This window comes from Hemiscyllium ocellatum, chromosome 42 (assembly GCF_020745735.1).
Source record: "Hemiscyllium ocellatum isolate sHemOce1 chromosome 42, sHemOce1.pat.X.cur, whole genome shotgun sequence".
Taxonomy (NCBI): Eukaryota; Metazoa; Chordata; class Chondrichthyes; order Orectolobiformes; family Hemiscylliidae; genus Hemiscyllium; species Hemiscyllium ocellatum.
This window is the reverse complement of record NC_083442.1, coordinates 18,788,785-18,812,235: the sequence shown is the minus strand read 5'-3', so window position 1 is coordinate 18,812,235 and position 23,451 is coordinate 18,788,785. Positions and strand designations below refer to the sequence as shown.

Sequence of the window (23,451 nt, the reverse complement as noted above, 5' to 3'; positions counted from 1 at the left end):
ATTTCCTGTGTCCACAGTATTTTGCTGATGTAGATGGATAAACTTTTGTTAAGCAACGAGTTGAAATGTATTGATATAATTGTTCCGAATGCATTTAGCGAGGCGGTGATGGTTGAGCGATATTATTGCTAGACTACCCAGAAATTGAGATAACATTCTGGAGACTTGCGTTCAAATCCTACTGTAAGCGTGGAATTTGAAATCCATAAAACTCTGAAACTAAGAGCTTAATGATCATGAAGTCATTGTCCATTATCGTAAAAGTGCTGGAAAAGCACAGCAAGTCAGGCAGCATTCGAGTAGCAGGCTTATGGCTGAAATGTCGATTCTCCTGCCCCTCTGATGCTGTCTGACCTGCTGTGCTTTTCCAGAACCACACTATTTGACTCTGATCTCCAGCATCTGCAGTCCTCAGTTATCGTAAAAGCCCATTTGACACTTAAATGTCCTTTAGAGAAGAAAACTGTTGTCCTTACCTCGTCTGACCTGCATGCGACTTCAGACCTGCGGCAAGGGTTTGACCCTTAACTGCCCTCTGGGCAATTAGGGATGGGAAATAAATGCTGGCTCAGCCACCAATGTCCACGTCCTGTGAATTATTTCTGAAAAAACTGCAATGGGATTTTATGATGTACACAGCTATTTCATCATGAAATGTTATAATTGTTCTCTTTTAACTTTTCTGTGAATTTGCTAAGAATATAACTGTGGCTGGCTGCACAGTATCCATATCACTGTTCCATTTTTTTGGTAACTAAGTTCATGCAGAGCTTTTAGTTTTGAGCATCCAGAGTCAGTATAACATACTCTCTGTATGGTCAGATGCAGAATGAAGCTTCCACTGGTCCATTTTGCAATCATTTTGTTTCTCACTGCTGACTTCCAAGAGCAATTAAGGCCCATTTAAGCAATTGATTCTGATCCCAATCAGCAAAAATTCTGTTCAGTGATCTGATTATTGTTGCCATTCAGTAATAAACTTAGATGCTATTGTTGCTTTTGTTGTTATATCTCCTATGTTACAAATGTAACTGCATTCTTTTCATTGTGAAAAATCCTGTGGCCATGAAAGCATTTTCAGAAATGAGAATAAAACAGAGACTTTCCCCCAGGACAGAATGTCTGTCATGAGGGTTCGTAATTTTAAGGTGATTTGAAGAAGGTACAAGGGAGATATCAGAGGGAGGTTCTTTACGCAGGGAGTGGTGGGTGCATGGAATGCACTGCCAGCGGTGGTAGTGGAGTCAGAGACATTAGGGACAGTTGAGCAACTGTTGGACAAGAAAATGAATGGCAGTAAATTGAGGGATGTGTACTTTAGGTTGATCTTAGATTAAGATAAATGCTTGACACAACATAGTGGGCTGAAGGGCCTGTACTGTGCTGTACTGTTTCATGTTTGAGAACCACAGATTTTTAAAAAGATTTATAAAATCATGAGGGGCATGGATAGGATAGATAGACAAGATCTTTTCTCTGGGGTGGGGGGATCCCAGAACTGGAGGGCATAGGTTAGGGTGAGAGGGGAAAAGTTTAAAAGGGACCTAAGGGGAAATTTTATCACAGAGTGCTGCGTGTTTGGAATGAGCTGCCAGAGGAAATGATGGAGGCTGGTACAATAACAACATTTAAAAGGCATCTGGATGGGTACATGAACAGGAAGGGTTTAGAGGGATATGGGACAAGTGCTGGCAAACGGGACAAAATTAGTTTAGGCTATATGGGCGAGTTGGACCAAAGGGTATGTTTCCGTGCTGTACATCTGACTCTGTCGGTGATCTGAAACAAAGCTAAAACCAGAATTGCTGGAGAAGCTCAGGAAGTCTGGGAGCATCTGTAAGGAGAGAAACAGAGTTAAAGTATTGAGTGCAGAGACCCTTTTTTGTTTCCTTTAGAAATGCTAGTCTTTTTTGAATATGGAAAATATTCATATGAATTGTGTGTATGCTCCACAGGCGTTTTCAGCAGGAACTGCTTCAACGTTTGATTATTCACTGAAGGACCAAGTACCATATACCTTAAAAAATGCACTGGGCATTCCTTTGGATGTACTTCACTCTGCAAATCTTTGTGCCATTGGTTTGCCTCCTGATCAGAAATTTCATCATCTGGATGTTGGGCAGATACTGGAACTTGATTACTTGGCTGTGCAACCCAGAAATCGAGGAAAGCTTTCTGTGTTAGAAAGACAAGAAAGTAGCCTTTTTAGTTTAACTGTAGGTAAGTTGGACAATGTGCATTATGAAGGAAATAACCTGACGAAGACAATATGTTTATAAATCGCCAAGAATAATGCATTTGCTTTTCCTTTCCTTTGTAAAGATTTGCTTGTTGGTTTTCGATACTCCATTAGTTTTTAAATCTAGACAACTGAATTATTTTTGTCCCTGTTGTGAGCAGTAAGTTGGAATTTGAGATGGGTTTCTGTTTTTCTTTATTTCTGTATTCACGCGTGAGAATCCCTGGATATATCCCACTCGGTCATGTTGCAACTAATCACTGTGATCCTCTGAGGCAAATCAGAACCTGTCTGGAACTCTTGTGGGCTAGAACGATTCCTGTACTGAACAAAACATGAAATTTGTAGACTTTCATGTTGACATAATTTGTAATGTCACTAAAATGAATTCATATCCAAGGTATCTGACTCTTCCAGTCCCAATTAACTAGTTTATAAAAAGATCTTTAGGTTTAACTAGTAAAGTTATATTGAATTGGTTGATTAATTTTCCAAAGTATTGTACCACAAATTTGCCAAGTGAACAAAGCATTGCGTAAATGAACTTCTACACTGATTCTCTCAGGTATGTAATAATGTTTTGCTGGAAAGTAGCATGATTAAGTTTCATACTAAAGAAAGTAAATTTTATTTTTCTCAGTGCCGTGTGATTATACTGAAGTAGCAAATATCCCTGTTGCTAAGCCAGGCCGACGTCTGTATAATGTCCTCCAATCTGGCAGCACACATTCAGTGTCACTTCTAGCCCAGATAGATGTTGTGGAAGGTGATAAAAGAATTATAATCCGCTCTCCTCTCCAGGTAACAACTTCTCTTCAGTGCTTTTATTGTTGGTTTTTCTAAGTTCATATTAATGCTGTCACTGACCATATTCAACTGTTCTGGTAATTATTTTAATCATGGGTTCTTTTGTGACAAATGGAAGCCTCCACTCTTCTTTGGCCAGACCCCTCATTTACTAAGGGGCGTGGACATTGAATCATTGTTCTGTTAGATATGTTCCCCCCCCCCCCCGCCTCACCTTTGGACAAATTATACTACTGCAATTTTAAGTAGTTTAGTTATCTGCTTCACACTTTGGTTAAAATCTGCACATGTATCCTGTCTATCCAACTTTGTCTTACCATGGTTATGAAGGGTGATCGTTATAAAAAACCGCATGTTTGGCAGGCAAGGAAAGTTCAGAACTAAATCAACCTACAGCAGGTGTCTCAGTAATCTATTCCTTGAAGGAAGAATGACAATGTGGACAATGAACTGGCAAATGAAGTCTGGCTAATTAACAGAACGTGCACAATTTGAGTGGATGCCACATTTTTTCTATGACACTATGAAAACTAAACAGTGGTTTATCCCTGGATTAGTATGATGCTGGTACTACTAGTTGGTTTAGAGCAAAGGTGTCAGCCACTTGAATTGTAATTTGATCTGACCATGTTATTGGAATGGTCATAGAATGACGAGAATGGATTTACAAACTTGTGTGATGGTTTGGTGTTCAAGGTGTTATGGCTATTTAAATGCTGATTATTGTTTGTTTTTATCCCATGTTTAAAGATCAAGAACCACTTCTCTGTCTCTTTTATCATCTACAAGTTTATTCCGGATGACCAGTCACTGGAGACTGTTGGTATGGCTAATCCTGAGGAGGAATTCCACGTGCCTTTAGACTCTTACAGGTGGAAATCTAATGTAACCTTATCCGATGTTGATCATGTAGTCAGAAATGGGGAGATAAGATGTGCTTAGCCATGACAGGACAGCGACTTTGCTTTCCATCTGCATTCAGAATAGCCAGATCACAGAATTGTCAATCTGAAAGCAATTCCGTGGAATCTGCTCTCCATTCCCAACCAACTCCACATGTTTCCCATCTCTCCACCCACTCCTATCAAACTCCAGCAATCTTCAATTACCTCAAACCTCAGAATCTACCTAAAGTAGCCCCTTTGGTGTTTCCATTGTTTGGATACGCTCGCAGTATTTAGGGAAGCTCTGATTATTGTCATGACGCAGTGACTGACACACAAGTTAGTGGGAATACAAGTTAGTGTCACATCACTGCAAAGGTTAAGAGTTGTTTTTGGTCAGCGTTTGCAACTTAACACAAAGCTGCCCTATCCAGCCACACTTCCTGCCTAACCAAACCTTCAGTGATTGTTGATCTGACAAGCAGGTGACTGTCCATACTTGAGCTATTGTGCTGGTGCCTAAATCTGCATCACATTGAATGATTGATAAACTGTGCAGCCATCTTTGTCACTATCTTGCAGTTCTTTAATTAAAAGTTGATTCCAGAAACTCCAAGATGTCAATGGCTGTGCTGCCAATCTCCCAGTAATCTTTCTCAAGCCATCAGAACCCTGTCTAGGGGTAACTACAGCTATCCCTCCTGAATTGTTACCTGCCTCCAATATGATGCACATTGCAGATCACCTTACTTTTTGAAAAACAAATTATGACCAGTATTGGCAACATGTAAAGAAAAATGTGTTGCTGGAAAAGCGCAGCAGGTCAGGCAGCATCCAAGAAGCAAGAGAATCGACGTTTCAGGAGTAGAAGGGGTTATGCCCGAAACGTCGATTCTCCTGCTCCTTGGATGCTGCCTGACCTGCTGCACTTTTCCAGCAACACATTTTTCAGCTCTGATCTCCAGCATCTGCAGTCCTCATTTTCTCCAACATATAAAGAAAGTCTTGAAATTGTTTCTTATGTCATATATATAATCAAATGTCCACCCTTGCAACTTAGAAGTATAATAGCTGAGTAAAAGTTTTATTTTTTGCCAAGCTATGGCAAGTTATGGAAATATTCAAATTTTATTTTCTTTCACTAAAGCATTTTGAAAAGAGCTTGAAGATAAATTTGTTTTTTTTATTTGAAGATGTATCATAGGAAAAACTATGAAGTATATCCTTTTTGGAATGGGGCAAATGGGAATCCTTGTTTCTATTTGTACTGAGAATGTAATAATTTATTTACTTAAAAGTTTATTTGTGTAGCTCTGATGGACATTGTGCATTTATATCCAGTGAATTTTTAAAAAAGCATCAGTTAATTTTTCATGCAACCCTGAAAAATATGCAGTGGGCACTAATATCCAAATACATCTTTTCAAATCCTTTAATTGGTGCTAAGACTTCTACTGATTTTCAAACTTCAGATTCGAGCAAGACAGTGTGGACCATGTATCTGGGAGTCAGTTACATTGCTAGCAAATAGCCAAGCAATATAGGACTACAAATTAGCAACTTTGTATGTCCAATGCTTCCATTTAAAGATGTAGGTTTTCAACAAAGCAAAATTACCTTCTATCTTCAAGGTTTACAAATAGAGCTAAGGACTGGAATGATGGCTGAGAGGAGAGAAGCAAGGTTGAACACCATTCAACCATAGCTGTTCAGTATTATTAACACATTTGGCTCCAGGCAACTCCATAGAAGAGCAATTATATGTTGAAGAGAAGCTTCATTATACTTTGGCATTAAATGTATGATAAGTTAGAGTGGGCCATTAAGATGCAGTCCATACTTCTGAGTTCAAGTCCCTACTCCTGTGGTAAGTCAAAACCAGCCTGACAGGTTGATTTACAAATATCTGAATCTTCCCAGTCAATTAACTCTGTGTAGTGATACTACCTTTACTCCTGGTCCAGAGCTGTAGGTTCAAGTCCTACCTGTTCTGGAAGACATCTGAACAGGCTGATTTAAAACAAAAATGGTACTTGTGGTGCAGTGGTAGTGTCCCACCTCTGAAACAAGAGGTCTGTGTTCAAGTCCCAAATGCTGCAGTGGTAGCTCCACAGCATATCTGAACAGGTTGATTCTGAATATCAATAAGGTAGGAGCTGTACGAAGCGCTAAAATATTACTTTCTTTTTGAAGGGGGCAATTGTTTCTGAAGCCATCGGGTAGACTGGAGGACCAATTCAAAATGTCAACAACATACATTACATGGAAGGAAGAGCTTCACAGAAGCACCGAGATCCGATGCACGTTGCAATGCCCTTCCACTGAGATGAGCTTCCTTCCTCTTATAGTTAATACTGTTGCTATTCCAGATGAACTGAACTTTATCAGTAACCATGGTGAAGATGAGTGGGATCCAGCCTATATTATTCACCTCTACCCAACAGTTACAATCAGAAATCTTCTGCCATATAGTTTGCGTTACATGTTGGAGGTGAGTTCAGTTAAATTAGAGTGGATGTTTGCAGTGAAGTATCTTTACGCTTCTCGAATTTGAGTTGGTTTGAATTGGAAGTACAATCTATTTTAGCTATTTTTTAAGTTAAAGTTGTAGCTTAACAGTAAATGTCATTTTTAAAAACAAATGAATGACTTCAAATTTGATTTAGTTTTGTTTTACATGTTTAATACCACCTCTCATAATCATAACACTGTGCAACAGAGCACATTGAATAAAATAGTGGATGGTTTAACTTGGAAATAATGTTGTGCTGTATTGAGACACCCCTAATGTGGCTTCTAATCACTATACTATTTGACCCAAAATTACTACTCTCTCTCTGTCTTGGATGCTACTTCCTAAGTTGCTGCACTCAACCTATTCTTCTTAAAATGTTTACCTTCCTCATCCTCAACCTCAGCTTGTTCTCTAATTATCTGGGATATACTGTTGAGAAGAGGTCTGTGTTCAAGTCCCAAATGCTCCGGTGATAGTTCCATATTTTTCATCCCCAATCTGTCTTAGTCACAGCACTAATGATGACCTAGTTAAAAAGTCTTTCACATTCGGTGAGAATATGGATCATGATGCATGATCCTCAAACCCGCTGGTTTTTGGCGGAATCAAGAAACACACATTGATTGATTGATTGCCTCGCATGTAGTCCCACTCCATGTACTACCTTTTGCTCTAATACTCCTACCAGTCTCAAAGCCATTGAGTACATGTGCTAAGATCTCTTTTCTGGCATGTCCAAGTTTCTTTTAGGATCCCCTCCGTTTCTCTGATGCTATTAAAAGGGTTATTGAAGATCATCAAATTAAGTGCAGAGTCAGTTATCACATATCTCTGATTAGTAATGAAATTTAGCTTTGTACTACCCATTCTTGATTCTACAATTGTTGCTTGGTTTACCCAATGTTCAATCATGCAAGTGCCAGCTCATTTACATGTTCATATTGTCAAGGACTAAACCACCTTATTGAGACAATGTTAGATGTGTTGTGCTATAGATCCCTGTTCCCACCATTTTTGATGATGCCAGTCAAGTTCATCCTGATGGTGTGCAGCCTCAGTGGTCTGTCATAGACCAAATTTTAATACTTCAGTCCATGGCCAAGATTGTATCCTCAACCTCCTGACTCCATAACTTTCTCAGCATTCTCAGTCCTCCCACCAGGAAAACTGTTTGCTATCTCTGTCAACTTGAGACTTGCCTTTTTTTTTGTCTTTCTGGCCAACTTTCAGAACACTTTTGCCGATAAATGGCTCTACACAATTTGCCGCCACCTTTTCCTGTTATGTTTTCCCATCCTTCATCTTGACATCAAAATTCTTAACTCCATTACTACGTACTGTCTCTTCTTCAAGCCACTTATCTGCCACATATTCCTTTGCACAACCCACGATGGTGAGTCGTCTGCTATTCTGTTTAAATTCAGACTGCTTTTCCACCATCCAGTGCTAGATGAAAGATCTTTCTTACAATTAAATATTGATAACACTGAATGCATTGTTTTCACTCGTCGTGACAAACTCTGCTGATTAGCCATCTCCTCAACCTTTCTATGATAACTGTCTGACACTGAACCAGACTGCTAGTAACCATTGTTATGTTTGACCTTGAGGTGAACTTCCAACCTCGCATCCTTGCTATCATCAAGTTTCTGCTTATCTATCAAAGCCCTTCAGAATTTTGTATTTCTATCTCCACTTAACTGTTCGTGTTTTGTGGGAAAGAAATCCAGATACCCATCTGTGTAGCAACTAATATTAATTATGCTTGGGATTATTCCAGTAAATCTCACCTGCAGCCCCTCTAAGATACCGCCATCATTCCTGAAGTATGATGCCCATAATTGGTCATGGCACTTTAGCTGAGACTTAAGCAGTGATTCATGAAAGTGAAGCAGAGCTTCCTATTTTTTGTTCTTTCTGCTTATTTCCTTCCAAGATGGCGGAATAGGACTCCTCAGCTGGAACTTGCCGTTTCATTGCTTTTTTCCTTTTTATTTTCTCTTTTGATCTTTTCCTCTTTCTCCTCGGCTCTGTCCTGAACTCCCTGCCTCAATGCCGACTCAGACTCTTGGACGCAGTGTGCACTCGAGCTCCCAGCCTCAGTGTGGCTTGGTATGGCCTCAGTGTGGGCTTCCAGCATCGAGATGATTCCAGAGTGGCCTCCTGGTCTGTAGTGGAGGCCTAGCCTGGAATGGAGGTGAGGTGCCACCGTGTACTGGGTTGGAAGGATTGTTATTCTGAACTTTTTATTTTTCTAATCTATTCCTATGATCTGTATTGCTGGACTTTTAAATTCTTTATTTTTCTAAACTTTTTCCCGAAGAATCTGTACCTAGGTAACTTTGTACCTAAGATGACACCGCAAGTGGCGACTTGTGAACTGTTCACTGTAATCATTTGAGTAATGTGACAATAAACCCAACACTAATTCTGTTTATAAAACTCAAGATCCTGTGTGATGTGTTTTAGCCATCTTATTAACCTGGCCTGCCAGCTAGAAGAATATGCATATGCTGGTCTTCTTAGTCACTTGGGGAGACCGGAGTCAGGAGAATTCATGTTTCGAGCATAAGCCTTTCATCAGGAATGAGACTTGTGGGCCGGGCAGGCTGAGAGATAAATGGCGGTGGTGGCTGGGGCTAGGGGGAAGGGAGCTGAGAATGCGATAGGTAGATGAAGGTGAGGGAGAAGGTAATAGTTTGGAGAGGAGGGTGGAACGGATAGATGGGAAAGGTAATGGGCAGGTTAAGAGGGTGGTGCCAAGTTGGAGGCTTGCGACTGGGATAATGTGGAAGGGAGGGGAAATGAGGAAACTGGTGAAATCCACATTTATTCCATGTGGTTGCAGGGTCTGAAGGCGGAATATGAGGAGTTCTTCCTCCAGGTGTCGGGTGCTAAGGGTTCGGCGATGGGGGAGGTCCAGGGCCTGCATGTCCTTGACAGAGTGGGAGGGGGAGTTGAAGTGTTCAGCCATGGGGCGGTGGGGTTGGTTGGTGCAGGTGCCCCAGAGATATTCTGTTAAGACACCTACTTGCGGAATGTTTATCTCCCTAATATAGAGGAGACCACACCTGATATGATGGATGTAGTAATTGACACTGGTGGAGGTAAATTTCTGATGGATGTGGAAGGATCCTTTGGAGCCTTGGACTGAGGTGGGGGTGTGGGCACAGGTTTTGCACTTCCTGCAGTGGCAGGGGAAGGTGCCAGGAGTTGGGTGTGGGCTAATTGGGGACATAAGGGAGTCACGGAGTGAATGGTCTCTCCAGAGCGCTGATAGGGGTGGAGAGGGAAATATATTTCTGGTGGTGGGGTTTGTTTGGTGGCGGAGGATGATGTGATATAAATGGAAGGTGAAGCCCAGGGTGTTCTGTCCTTGTTGCATTGGGATGGGTGGTGTTCGAGGGTGGAGGTACAGGAAGTGGAGGAGATGTGCTGAAAGGCATCATCGACCATGTGGGATGGGAAATTGTGGTCTTTGAAGTGGAGGCCATCAAACATTTTGTAAGGTGGAATTGGTCATCCTGGGAACTGATGCTGCGGTGGCGAAGGAATTGGGAATAAAGGATGGTGTTTTTACAAGAGGTAGGGTAGGAGGAGGTGTAGTCTAAGTAGCTGTTGGAGTCGGTTAGCTTGTAGCAGGTGTCCGTGGTTAGTCCGCTGGAGATGGAGCGGTCCAGGAATGGGAGGGAGGTGTCTGAGATGGTCCAAGTGAATTTGAGGTTGGGGTGGAAGGTGTTAGTGAAGTTGATGAACTATTCATCCTCCTTACTGGAGCATGAGGTAGTGCTGATACACTAATCGATATAGTGGAGCAACATCAATATAGTCGGGGTGTGGTGCCGATGCAGCAATGGAAGGTGGACCGTTCCACGTAAAGGAAATACTGCAAACGGCCCCGATCTTCCACAAGCAACTGTCTGTGGAGATCTCTGTTCCTGGATTCCATTAAAACTTGTATTATTTAGTTAATATTAGCTCTCAAATTTTCTTCCAAAATGTGATGGTCCACATTACTTTTGAAAGTTTTGCTCTTGAAATAAATTGTCTGTTTTATCCAGGCAACAGCTGAAATTAATGAACTGGCAGAAGGATCCTCAGCAGACGTACTCCAATCCAGAATGAAGGGTGAAATAATGGAACTAGTCCTCATTAAATATCAAGGCAGGAACTGGAGTGGCCATGTTAAAATTGAAGATGGACTGGCTGAAATGTTTCCAATATGCTTCACTGCTGACAGCAAAGATCGCATGAGCATTGATTTGTTGGTCCACGTTCGCAAAATTAGTGGCCGTCTGGTTTTGTCTATTTATAGCCCGTACTGGATCATTAACAAAACATCTCGGGTCCTGCAATATCGTGCAGAAGATATACATGTGAAACATGCGGCTGACTTCCGTGATGTTGTCCTATTTTCCTTCAAACGGAAAAACATTTTCAGCAAAAATAAGGTGCGTATCATTCCTTTGTGGTTTCAGCTTAGCAGTAATAGAGGGGATTTGCCAGTTATTTGAATAATGGATAGCCATCTGCAGTTTTAAGAGGTGTAGATGGGCTGAATAGCAAGGCATATTTAGATAAAATAAAGTGTATTTTGTGATTTTTCTTAAGGGTGCCTCTTCATCATTAGAAGTATCCCCTTTCTGTTCAAGTTTTAATTCTGTATTCACAAATCAAGGTCACTAACATGCTGTTACAATGCATTAAAGGTCAAAATAGACACAGTTTAGTGAAAGACATCATACAAGGCCCAAGGGGAGGTAAATTATTTTGTAGGTGGAATAAATCATTGCAGTTTCTTATAGGGTCTAGAGCATCTTTTTTATTCATGTGTTGTTTATTTTTCTTTCTTCTGCTGTTAATGAACACTGATGGAGACCGAGGTAAGTAATGCATGGTGTGAATTCGGAATGGTAGCATTCAGTAGATGTGCAAATACAGGAAGTGATACTGTAGTGTTAGTGTGCTTTTATTCAATTTCTGTAAGGCTGGAGCAGCCATGACCACAGTGGCACCTTGTTCCACATTCGGGTTCCTGAACCCCACGAAAGATTCATAAGCCATAAGAGTCGTAACGGCATTGGTGGCCCTTCAACCCCAAGTAATGATGGATTTTCTTCAAGCCAACAATGTGCTGGAATGTGTAACCAAAATAGTGTAACATGAAGTTTTTGACATGGAGTTGTAGCAGATTTCATTCTATACCAAACACGGTCCAATCAGTTAGCACCCTTTCTCATGTTGTATAGATTCTTGTTTCCTTTCCAGTGTTGCTTTTCTTACATTTCGGTCCTGCTGAGAGCCAAGTTGAAAAACTTTCATGTCTCCTTTCAGAAAAGAAGGGTTGATTTAGCTCTGTTGGCTGGATGGCTGGTTTGCAATGCATAGTGTTGCTAATAACATGGGTTCAATTCTCACTCCAATGAGGTTACCGTGTAGGACTCTCCTTCTGAACCTTTCTCTCACCTGAGGCATAGTGACCCTCTGGTTAAAACACCACCTGTCTTCTCTCTTGAATGGGAGAGCAGTGCTATGGTCTGGTAAGACTGTGACAACTTTGGTTATAAAAGTGGTAGGCTACAAGTTTGAAGAAGTCATGCTTAAGTTATACATCTGTTGAGTCACTGAATCCATGAATACTGTTTGTAATCATGGTTAGCAACGCACAGAAGAAATATTCATACCTCAGAGGGAAGCATCGCAATAGTAAGTATGAGTGATCTGATGAAACGTTGGAAAATGCAATGAGCGACAACCTCGGTGATGTGTAAATGACATGATGAAGGTGAATCTAAAATGCTAACTCAAATGCAAGTGTGATGAGACTTTAGAACAACTTTTCACGTGAAGTGAAAGAAGATCTGGGAGCGGTCGTCATGGCAAGAAGAGTTATGACTGAAATATCACCGAATGAACAGCTTTATGATGGGGAAAGAGGTCCTTGCTTTGTAATTACTGATGTGATTAAGTGGCCTAATCTGAGCTTGGGTTTTGTTTTTCTTGGTGGTACGTCATCAATATCCAAGCATTTTGACGTTTCTGATACCTGCCTTTGCCTTGCTCATTGGAAAACATAGATGTATATCAGGGAAACTTCTTAATCTACTGATCTTCCAGTGGTATCATTCGTGTGGAATTGTGTGCTATATTTTATGTACTTTCAACTGTGTAATATCAACAGACTCCCAAAAAAATTTGCTAATTTTTATTCATAAAACAACCATAATTGTCAATTCTTCCCTTTTTTTAAGTTAAAAATTGTACAACACCAGGTAAAAGTCCAGCAGATTTAATCGGAAGCACACTAGCTTTCAGAGCGACGCTCCTTCATCAGGTGATTCAAACTTTGTACAGCCCAGTCCAACACCGGCATCTCCAAATCATCCCTTTTTCTTAACATAGTACCCATTTTTACTCAGCTTATCAGAGACTTAGTAATCTGCAGTGCGTTGCTTATCTGGTCGTCATTTGAAATTATAGAACATAAATAAGGACTGAAAGGCCTGAAGTTGGTGAGGATCTCATTCAGACTCCCTGTTGAACAGTATTGCTCTATTGTGCACTATTTTGTTCTTATATTCTGACTATGTAGTTTTTTTTAATTCTTTCATTTGATTTGCTATGAAGATTCTGAGAGCTGATGATTGTGAAATATTGAATTGGAAATATTTTTGTTGTTTTGGCTTACAGATTCAGCTGTGTGTATCTACTAGCAACTGGTCTAATGGTTTCTCATTAGACACTGTGGGAAGTTACGGCTGTGTGAAGTGTCCGGCAAAGCATATGGAATATTTGGTGAGATTTTTCATTTGAAGCACAGTTTGAATTTTTAATAAAAAGTGAGGTCCTTCGGTTTTACACTCAAAATATTTAAAATTTGTAGGCCAAGTAGCACGAATTGAATTTATATTTGATTTGTAGTTCAGCGTGACCAGCACCGTAAATGTACATAAATTATATGGGATATATATTCTCAGCTCTGAGCAAGCATTTAACCTTAACCCCAATGTATAACAAGCCATTACTGCAGTCACATCACTTCTGTGCTTCATGTGCCAACCACCTACATTGCCCCTCAGCTAATGATGTAGTGAATTAATGTTTTGCAATTTCACCTCTTCCTGTGTACATTTGGGTTTAGCTTAAACCTCACCTTTTTGACAGAATTTACAACGTACTGATCAATGATGTTGCTTTAAATGTATCGCTGACTTTGTCACTGTTTCAATTTTCAATATTATTCCGTGTTTATGGAACTGAAGTATTTTAGTTTCTGTGAACAATAACAGGTATATAGGAGCAGACAGAGGCTGCGAGCCCCTCCACTTGTTTTGACTTTCAATGAGATTGTGGCTGAACTGTGACCAAAATCCGTGTACTGGCCTTTTGCTCCGTATTCTTGAATACCTTTAGTTCACAAAAATTTTAAATCTCACAAATTAAAAGATTTCAAAAAATCTCTCAAATTACCATTTGCACAAAATATCTCAAATTACCACTTGCACATCACTGTTTCTCTGCAGAAGTGTTTCTGAATTTCTTGAATTCGAGTAATGCAGTACGGAACTGCGCCATTCAGCCCATTAATTCTGCGCCAGTTATCGAGACTCTATCTACTCTAATCCTAATTCTTTTGCTGTGGTGTTTCAAGTGTTTATAGAAGTATGTACTAAAGGTTGTCGATCATGTTGAGGCCACACTTATTCACTATGTTATAAATGATTTGGATGAGGAGAGTGAATATATGAGCCAAGTTTGTGGATGACACACAAATATTTTGAAGGCAAGGTGAAGATGACAGTGTTTGCAGGAGGACAGAGACAGGTTAAATGATTAGTCAAAAACTTGGCATTTGGAATGTAATGTGGGAAATGTGACTTTGGAAAGGGGAAAAGAGGAATTCCATGTTTAAAAATGCACAAGGCTGCAGCATAAGCATTTGGGGCCACCTTGTGCATAAATCTCAAAGTTAGTGTCCAAGTTCAATGGGCAATAGGGAAGATAAATAGAATGTTGGCCTTTATCTCAAAGAGAACCCAAGTGTGAAAGTTGGGAGGTCTTGCTCAACCTATACAAGCCACTGGTCAAAATACAACTAAAATACTGTGAGCAGTTTTGACCCCTTTATCTGAAAAAACACCTACTGGTGTTGGAGGCAATCCAGAGAAATTTCACTAGGTTTATCACAGTTATGAAGGGATCCTCTTCTGGGGAGAGGTTGAGTATATTGGGCTTGCCTTCATTAGGGTCAGAAACCGAGAGGAGACCCTTACTCAAACACACAAAATTCTTTGAGAGTTTGACTAGCAGATGCGTTTTCCCTTGCAGAGAGTCACCCATTTAAGGCTGAGATGAAAAATCTGTTCTCTGAAGGAAATAAACCTGCAGAATTATTTACTGTGGAGGGCTGAAAAGGTTGATTTAATTAAGCGTGTTCAAGGCTGAGATAGATATTCAGTTAGTAAGGGAATCAAAGATTATGGGGATAAAGGCAGGAAAGTGAATTTGAAAATTATCAGAGCAGCCATGATCTCATTAAGTGGGGGAGTGGGCTTGGGCTGAATGACCTACTTCTGCTCCTACATCTTATGGCCTGTTATGATGTTTTCGTAGAACTGCAGTTTAATGCAATGAATAGTTTGAGCCATCACCGATGCTCGGCAGGTGCCATACGTCAGTTCTGCCAGTTAGAATATCTGTCATCGTATTCTTTTTTTTCCTTTGCTACTCAGCTGCTTTCATGACCAGATCAGCATGGAATTTCATTCAAGAAACATCTGCCTCTCATCTTTTGGACTCTGTGCCCTAGTCCTAGATTCTCTAACCAGAGAAAAGGGTTTATCTGTATTTTATCTGTTCCTTTAATAGTTTCAGATCACCTCTTCACCTTCTACATTTCAATAAATAACTGTATTTCTTCTAACTCATGAGGTCCAGTTATTAGTCTGGTAAATCCAAATTGCACTTCTTCCAAGGCCATTTTATTCTTCAAAGGTGTAGTGTATAGAAGTGTTCACTGTTCTCCTGATGTGATCAAACTAGAGCTTTGACTGTTGAAACATGATTTCTACTGCCTTGCATTCCAGTATAAAGGTTAGCATTCCATTGCCTATGTTAATTTTACAATACATTTTCATTATATATGTATTTGGGCCCTCCAGTCTCCTGAGACGTCAATTATTTGTGGGTTTTCACCATTTAGTCATTACCTTGGGAGGTCATCCACTTTGGACAGTTTAAAAAAAATTGCCAAACATTGAAGTCTGTTTGCATGTTTTTTAATATATTCTGTGCACTTTTCATTCTTTCATGTGGGTCTTAGATTTCTTTTTTTTTTAAAACCCACCAGTATTCTTTCTAAATTGCTCATTCATCGAGATATATGTATATAATATGCACACGCACACACAAGTCTATATTTTTAAGCATTTTAACTTTATTTCTCTGTTACCCCTTAATTATCCATGGATGCTTTTGTCGAGTAGACCTTCAACATTTTAGCAGCATAAGGTTGTTTTGTATCACAGTGTTGCTTTACAAACATGCTCCACTGATCATCTTCTGATAAATTTGCTCAGATTACTGTGAAATATCTCTATCTTAATCTGCTTGAAGGTAACACCACTCGGTCTAGTATCTTATGCTTTTCACTTATTGAGCACAAATTTGAACTTGTTCATATTATGAACACTATTAGAAAGGTTCACCCACCATTAGACTGTTAACAAAGTCTACTTTGTTACTAGTTATTAATTTAATCTGGCCTGCTTCCTTTTTCAGTGAGGGAATATTGCAGTTCCAGGCAAACTTATTAAATCCATTTTACTTTTGGTAAATGATTATCCAGATTTTGCGTGTTGTCCAGTTTGCTACTTCACCGTTACTATTAGGATTCAATGTAAATTTCTTTAAGTGTTTTTCTCTTTTGCAGTTCTACCCATAAAGTTTCCAGGATCTGTTTTACCCCTCATCATTATATCCTCTCTTCCCACTAAAATTACTTCATCCTTGATCTGGAAGACAATTCCTCCCCTCTATTATTATTCTGTCTTTCATGTGCACCTTTTGAACTTAGAATATTTAGTTTCCATTTTTGACTGTCTTGTAGCCATGTGTTTTTAATGATTTGCCATCTGTGCTCAAATTGAATTTGTGTCAGAATTCACCTTGACTGCATCTTGCCTTCATTGAAGTTGATTGTCATATTCCTGTATGTTTTTCGAAAATACTTTTAATGAAACGATGCAGCGCACACTCCCCTTCTGGATTAATACTCTACTCACATGTCCCTTATTTCTTGCACTTAGTTTAAATCTGTGAAATATTTTAATTTTCCGTACTTTGGGTGCTCAGATCACAATTTGACCTTCTTCCTGCTGTCTTCCCTATTCATTTCACAAGTTGTTATGTGAAAACTTTTCCTGCTTAGCACCTCCCTCACTCTTGGCTTTAATGAAGTCTTTGCGACCACCCCGTTCTTCCTTTCAATTCCAACTCTGATCACTGTCAATTACAGAAGAACTTGCTAATAATATGCAGTCTTCTGCTACTCCAGTGTAGATTCATTGGCTCCTGACAGTCTGCACTGACCCTCCAAAAAGCATCCCACCCTATCCTTGTAACCCCACATTTACCATGGCTAATTCTCCTTGCCTGCACATTCCTGGCCGCTACAGGGCAATTTAGAATGGCGAGTCCACCTTGCCTGCACATCTTCGGACTTTGAGAGGAAACTGGAGCACCTGGAGGAAAGCCACACAGACACTGGGAGAATGTGCAAACTCCATGCAAATCATCCAAGGCTGGAACCAAATCTGGGTACCTAGTGCTATGGAGCAGCAATGCTAACCACTGCTGCCCATATTTGTGCCATTATCCCATAATTTTGTTTCCCTTCTTTCCCACAGCGCTCAATGAGCCCTGTATTCATGTCAAAAAGTGTGGGGCTGGAAAAGCTCAACCGCTCGAGGAGCAGGAGGGTTGATGTTTCAGGCATAAGCTCTTCAACATTCCTGATGAAGGGCTTATGCCCGAATTGTCAACTCTCCTGCTCCTCGGACGCTACCTGACCGGCTGCGCTTTTCCAGCGGTACAAGTTTTGACTCTGATCTCCAGCATCTACAGTCCTCACTTTCTTCTTGTATTCATGTCCCCATCCTTATCCTTGTGGAAATTTGCATACAAAACACAGTCTAGAGATTATAATGCATGATGATCTTTAGTTTAGCTCCTGTTCCTAGAATGTGCTGCTTTATTTTTAGTAATTATCTTTCAGTAACCTTACTCTCATTGTTTTGGGATGCTGTCCAAAATTGTCCAGAACTGAAGATATATCCAGTATCTTGAATTCTTCTTGACTGTTGGATTTAATATTAGGCATTTTTATATCTTTTTGAGATGTGGTGAGCTTTCTGTTAGGATTTCAGTGCAACTTAGAAAGAGGGTTAGGACATTAAACCTCTTGATTTGAGCTATAGAGGGAAGCTGAACAGGCTGGGGCTGTTTTCCCTGGAGTGTTGGAGGCTGACGGGTGACCTTATAGAGGTTTACAAAATTATGAGGATCATGGATAGGGTAAATAGCCAAAGTCTTTTTGCTGGAGTCGGGGAGTCCAGACCTAGAGGGCATAGGTTTATGGTGAGAGTGGAAAGGTATAAAAGAGACCTAAGAGACAACTTTTTCAGAGGGTGGTATGTGTATGGAATGAGCTGCCAGAGAAAGTGGTGGAGGCTGGTACAATTGCAACATTGAAGAGGCATTTGGATGTGTATATGAATAGGAAGGATTTGGAGGGATATGGGCTGGGCGCTGGCAGGTGGGACTAAATTGGGTTGGGATATCTGGTCGGCATGGACGAGTTGGACTGAAGGGTCTGTTTCCGTGCTGTACATCTCTATGACTCTGTCTCTATTCAATTCTGTCTTTAGTTACATCATGGATAATCTATGTTTTGACTCTTATTTCCCTATCTCTACCTCACTTTAAAAACAGATATGTTAATGTTATTCTTGATCCTCCACATCCCAACCCCTCTCTTGAGATTATGGGAGTTCTTAATTTCCACAATACATAGTGTGGGAAGGTAATTCCTGATTTCACTCCTGAATAAGCTAGCTATGCATGCCCAATTATTCTATATTTCTCAAGGTTTTTTTAACTATATTTGTTGGATCTCTCAATGATTCAGAATATCTCAATTCAATCACGTGTAAATGGTCTTCAATTTTGGAAATATCTGCCTGTTGGAAAAGTACTGTCTCTGTCCACACCATAGTACCTACTTTTAATGATAGATGTCATTGCTTTATAATTTCCCCCTCCAATCATATTTCTTCATTTACAGTTCCTTTATAGGAAATTTAGCAATTTCCTTTTCTTCATGAGCCTGAAATGCATTGCTGGTCCTTGATTTGTTTTGGTTTTTGGAAGGCCATTCTGTGTGCAAGATCATTTTTTAAGGTCGACAATCTTTGCTGCAAGAACCGTTAATAATTAATTTATTTCTTAAATTTCAGATTGGTGTAACCATTAAGATGAGCAGTTTCAACATGACCAAAGTTGTTACCCTAACTCCATTCTACACATTAGTTAACAAGTCTTCCTATGAACTGGAAGTTGGAGAAGATCAGCCTGCTGGCCAATTAGACAGTGGCCAGTGGATTTATATTTCAGCAATGGAGGTATAACATAGTGTTTCCGTTGGTGTATAAATGTGAAAATAGCCTATTTGCTGATGACAAATTTTACAGGAGCAACGTATGTAATTTCTACTCAAGAATTTAGCACGTATTTAATGCATCCACTCTACCACCTGCTGGCTCCTTTAATGAAGAAGTGCATCATTAGCAGAATATAAATACAAATGCACAGTACTTTGATAGGCATAACAAGGGTTCTGTTGTGTTCCTGAACATTTAGGTGATTTTATATAGACAGCCTCTTCACTCTGTTCTGAACCTAATACTTCATACAGTATCTTCGCCAAATATTTCATAACTTTTCCAAGCAATTATCTCCACTATTCCGAATCTAATAAATTCAAAGCAGGGAGTACTGGTTTTCATAATTGTGACTTTGATGTCCTTCCCATCTGCTTCACTGGAAAACAGGCACATCTGAGTTCTCCCCATTTAAGTAACTTACCCTGAAGAAAAGAACAGACTTCTTCAATACCTGGATATTTGCTCAGATCTCTCCGCAAATTTAATAATAGTATTTACATCAGTGCCATAAATATTGGGGCAGGGCGCACATATCAAGCATTGCTTCTTACCACGTGACTGGATTCCCAGTTCAGATGTTTGTTCACCATTTGAGCACTTCAGTACTTTTTTATTCAGTTGCCCTTGCAATTACTTCTGTGTCAAATGAGAAAGTGAAATTAAAGTTTGTATTGAAGTTCAAAATCATTTGTGTTTTAAATTTTTGAATTTGGATATCAGAAGAGATTGGTGTAGTTACACCAGTACATGTGTTTACGTGTATGATAAAATTGTGTGGACTAACACATATTAGATAGTGAGGTTTATTAGCAATTTTTCTATCCCCAAGTTGAGTCTTAATTTCATTTTTCCAGCAAGTTAGTGTCCTCTCCAACATGCAGCAGTAAGGAAATAATGTATTTTGATAGTAGGGTGCAAGCATTCAATATGAAGGCTTTATTTTTTCCATGAGGTGAACAGAACATTGACTTGAACATTATTAAATGTATGCTGATACTGGTAACAGTTTTTTAAATAATGTAATTCTGTTTGATTTGAACAAATTATTTTGACCAAGTTGTATATGGAATTCTGCGAACCATTCTATGTTGTTAGTTTTAATGTTGTATCCATTGAATAGACAGTTCCTCTGAAAACACCACGTGTTTCTAATTTTCCTTTCAGTGTCTTCCTTTCTGGCCTGAAACAACAACAAGTAAGCTCTGTGTAAGAGTGGTTGGTTCTGAACTGAATTCAAAGTCCTTCTTCTATAATAAGCAAGACAATGGCACATTGTTGAGTCTGGAACATGTGGTAAGCTCGTGTGGTTTGCTTAGTTGATATTCTCATGGGTGATGAAGATTTTTCTTTTAATTTGGACTAAAATGGAGAGCAGAGGTCTACTGTCTGCTGTGAGTAAATTGCCAAATGGAAGTTCTCTGCCTTCCTGTAAACAGTTTCAAGCATAAAATGGTTGGGACAAGAAGTGGGAGCCATTAACCTGTATCTTTCTTATTGAATCTACCTATTTCAATATTTTCATGTTATTCTTCCATCCTCCTTTATCCAAAAATAATTCAAATCACAATTAGAAACTATTTGTATAGTTTATTAAAATCTTTAGTCTCTAACTCTCACAGCATGAGAATTTCATTAACATACGTTCTTAAATTAACAAGATGAGTAAAGACCACAGTATTGGGCCTTTATACTCTGCAGCGACCTGTTAAGCTGATGTCAGTTGTGAGGTTAGTAGTGTCCAAAGCGCAACTTACTATAATTCTGAATTTCCTTTTCCATTTTGGATATCAGCATTGATGGTACTGTAGTTCATTACGATAGCAGTTTGTCATTCTGAGCTATAAAACATGTAGAACATGAGGTATGCAACAGTCGGGTGGCCAATTTTTGTCAGCATACCAAATATCTAAATATTAGACAAAAAAAATGTTCAAAACTCCTTTTGTCTGTGTTTTACTGAAAAAGATAGATCATTTAGATGGAGGATGCTATTTTTCATCTATCTCAATTATGTTTAAGGAAAGAGTTAATGACCATACGATTATGTCCTGTGGTCCTGCAGCTGGATGTTAGAAGTGATGGTTTGTACGCTGTTAAAGAAATTTTACAGCAGTTTGACACATGTGGCAAAAGACAGATGGATGGCACACTTACTTGGACATGAGGTAGAGTGCTGCTGTGGGATGCTAAGGGGGTGCATGGGAGTGAGATGTTTAGAAACCTGGAGCGACCAGGTTATTGATGTGGCTGCAGCTGGGAGCAGGAACATGGCAGTTGTGTTATTGGATATGCAATATAGAGACAAATTGAAATTGCAGCATATCACCTCTTAGACTTAAGACTTAGTCTTGGATTTCAATTAAACAAAAATATATATAGGACAAAAAGCTAGTCAGGTGGTCATTAACTACATTCTGATGAAAGACAACTAACCTGAAACATTTCATACATTTTCTCTGTCCAGACATTGGTGGACATGAGTATTTCTGGTCTGATTCAGATTTCCAAAATCCACAGTATTTTGCTATTGTTATTATTCCTGTGGCAGAATAGGAATTCTTCGACTATCAGTGAAAGGGTCTGACTATCCTTGAATTGTACTCACTTTAGCTCTAAGTTACCCAAGCCATACTGAGAGCATAGTCAATCTAAAAGACTGCTTGGGCCACCTAAAACACGAAACAAAGAGTATCAATTTTCATGCACCAAAGGAAATGCTGTTTGGATTATGACCAATTGTTTAAGGATGGCAGAAAATATAAACTAGATTTGCAATAGTCAAGTGTAGTGCTGGAAAAGCACAACAGGTCAGGCAACATCCATGGAGCAGGAGAATCGACGTTTCAGATGAACGTCCTTAATCAGGAAAGCCCGGAAGGTTGATTCTCCTGCTCGAATGCTGCCTGACCTGCTGAGCTTTTCCAGCACCACATTCTCGACTCTGAACTCCAGCATCTGCAGTCCTCACTTTCTCCTAGTAGATTTGCAGTAGACTTGTTCAAAAATCAATCTAATTTTGAGCAATTCAGATGTACATAGAGTGAGCAAAACTCCATAAGGCAGAATTAATTAACTTTGATTTTTTAATTAAAAATCCAGTTCATAATTGGCAGGTAGATGCAATGGAAATCGTGAGGAATTGAATTTAAAACCCCTCACAAGTGCACACCCCTCCTTTTATTATGCAGATGTTGATTTGCAAAATGGCTAAAAAAACTTGTTTTTTCATTCTCATTTTTCTGTGATCAATCTCCTCTTAGTTCTCTGCAGCACTGATATAGACATGAGAGGTCTACTAAGCCATTGCTAATGTTTTACAATCTTATGTTTCAGAATTCAATCTTGAGTTGAGCTGTGAGTTGATCTTCTGCATTTTATTTTGTTTTGGTAGTGTGGTGGCATTATAGTGGATGTGAACGTAGCTGACCATGCCACAGTGATCACTTTTACAGACTATTATGATGGTTCTGCACCTGCTCTAATCATTAATCACACAACAGCAGTGAAGTTTCGCTTCAAGCAAAGGTATGTGCAACACTTCTGCTGAATCATTCACTTTGTTCTCCAAGTCCCACCAACAGCAATGCAGTGCATGGTGTTAGGAAGCATTATTAAGGATAGGTTGTGTTCAGAAACTTTATTGTTAGGTAGTGCTCACGTAAGGTAGTACTAGCAAGTCTGGAAACTGTTAGCTTCACTAGACAACAGTAAGCCATTATGTTACACTAAGAACAGACTGAAACACTGATGGCATAATGGGGCCACAGGGAGGGTGAACAGATAACAGGACATTGAAACCGTGTTAGATTGCACGTAGCTCATACTGAGGTAACTGAATCTTATCTCTTCTGGAACCAATACTATTAGAGAATACCGCTTCTTACCAAATAAGGATGTAGCACTGGGATGTGAGGGGCTAAAAGCTAGACAAAGAGAACAATAGCTCAGAACGCCCCTTCTCCAGTGAGTGTAAATAATTCACTGTATTTTCTGTGTACGTCTCTCTCATTAAACCAGCTTATATTTTGAATCAGATCCAGTGTCTCTCTCCTTCAAACGAACACCGGGGACGGTAGCTCCGTCCTAACAATGGCCAGGTAATAATTTATTGGTGTTTGAAGGAAGAATCTCAGAGTATTTGAATGCTCACCTGTGAAGTTTGCATGAGATATTTTAGAACAACCAAATGGCTCAAGAACATCTGTGGAGCTCTCGGAGATTGAGTATCTCAACAGGTAGACAGCCTCAGTTTAATGTCTCAGCTGAAAGAATTTAGCTTTGCTT

The 23,451-nt window shown here is 39.6% G+C and overlaps 1 protein-coding gene across 1 annotated transcript in view; it reads left to right on the top strand.

Annotated features, from left to right (window-relative positions):
- vps13c (vacuolar protein sorting 13 homolog C) overlaps positions 1 to 23,451 on the top strand; it is a 286,385-nt gene that overhangs the window by 203,999 nt on the left and 58,935 nt on the right. The window contains exons 55-63 of the mRNA XM_060853895.1: positions 1,956 to 2,220; positions 2,880 to 3,040; positions 3,797 to 3,918; positions 6,124 to 6,421; positions 10,507 to 10,896; positions 13,136 to 13,240; positions 18,961 to 19,125; positions 20,332 to 20,460; positions 22,559 to 22,692. Of these exons, the coding sequence (XP_060709878.1) occupies positions 1,956 to 2,220; positions 2,880 to 3,040; positions 3,797 to 3,918; positions 6,124 to 6,421; positions 10,507 to 10,896; positions 13,136 to 13,240; positions 18,961 to 19,125; positions 20,332 to 20,460; positions 22,559 to 22,692 (1,769 nt within the window). The remainder of the gene's footprint in view (positions 1 to 1,955; positions 2,221 to 2,879; positions 3,041 to 3,796; positions 3,919 to 6,123; positions 6,422 to 10,506; positions 10,897 to 13,135; positions 13,241 to 18,960; positions 19,126 to 20,331; positions 20,461 to 22,558; positions 22,693 to 23,451) is intronic.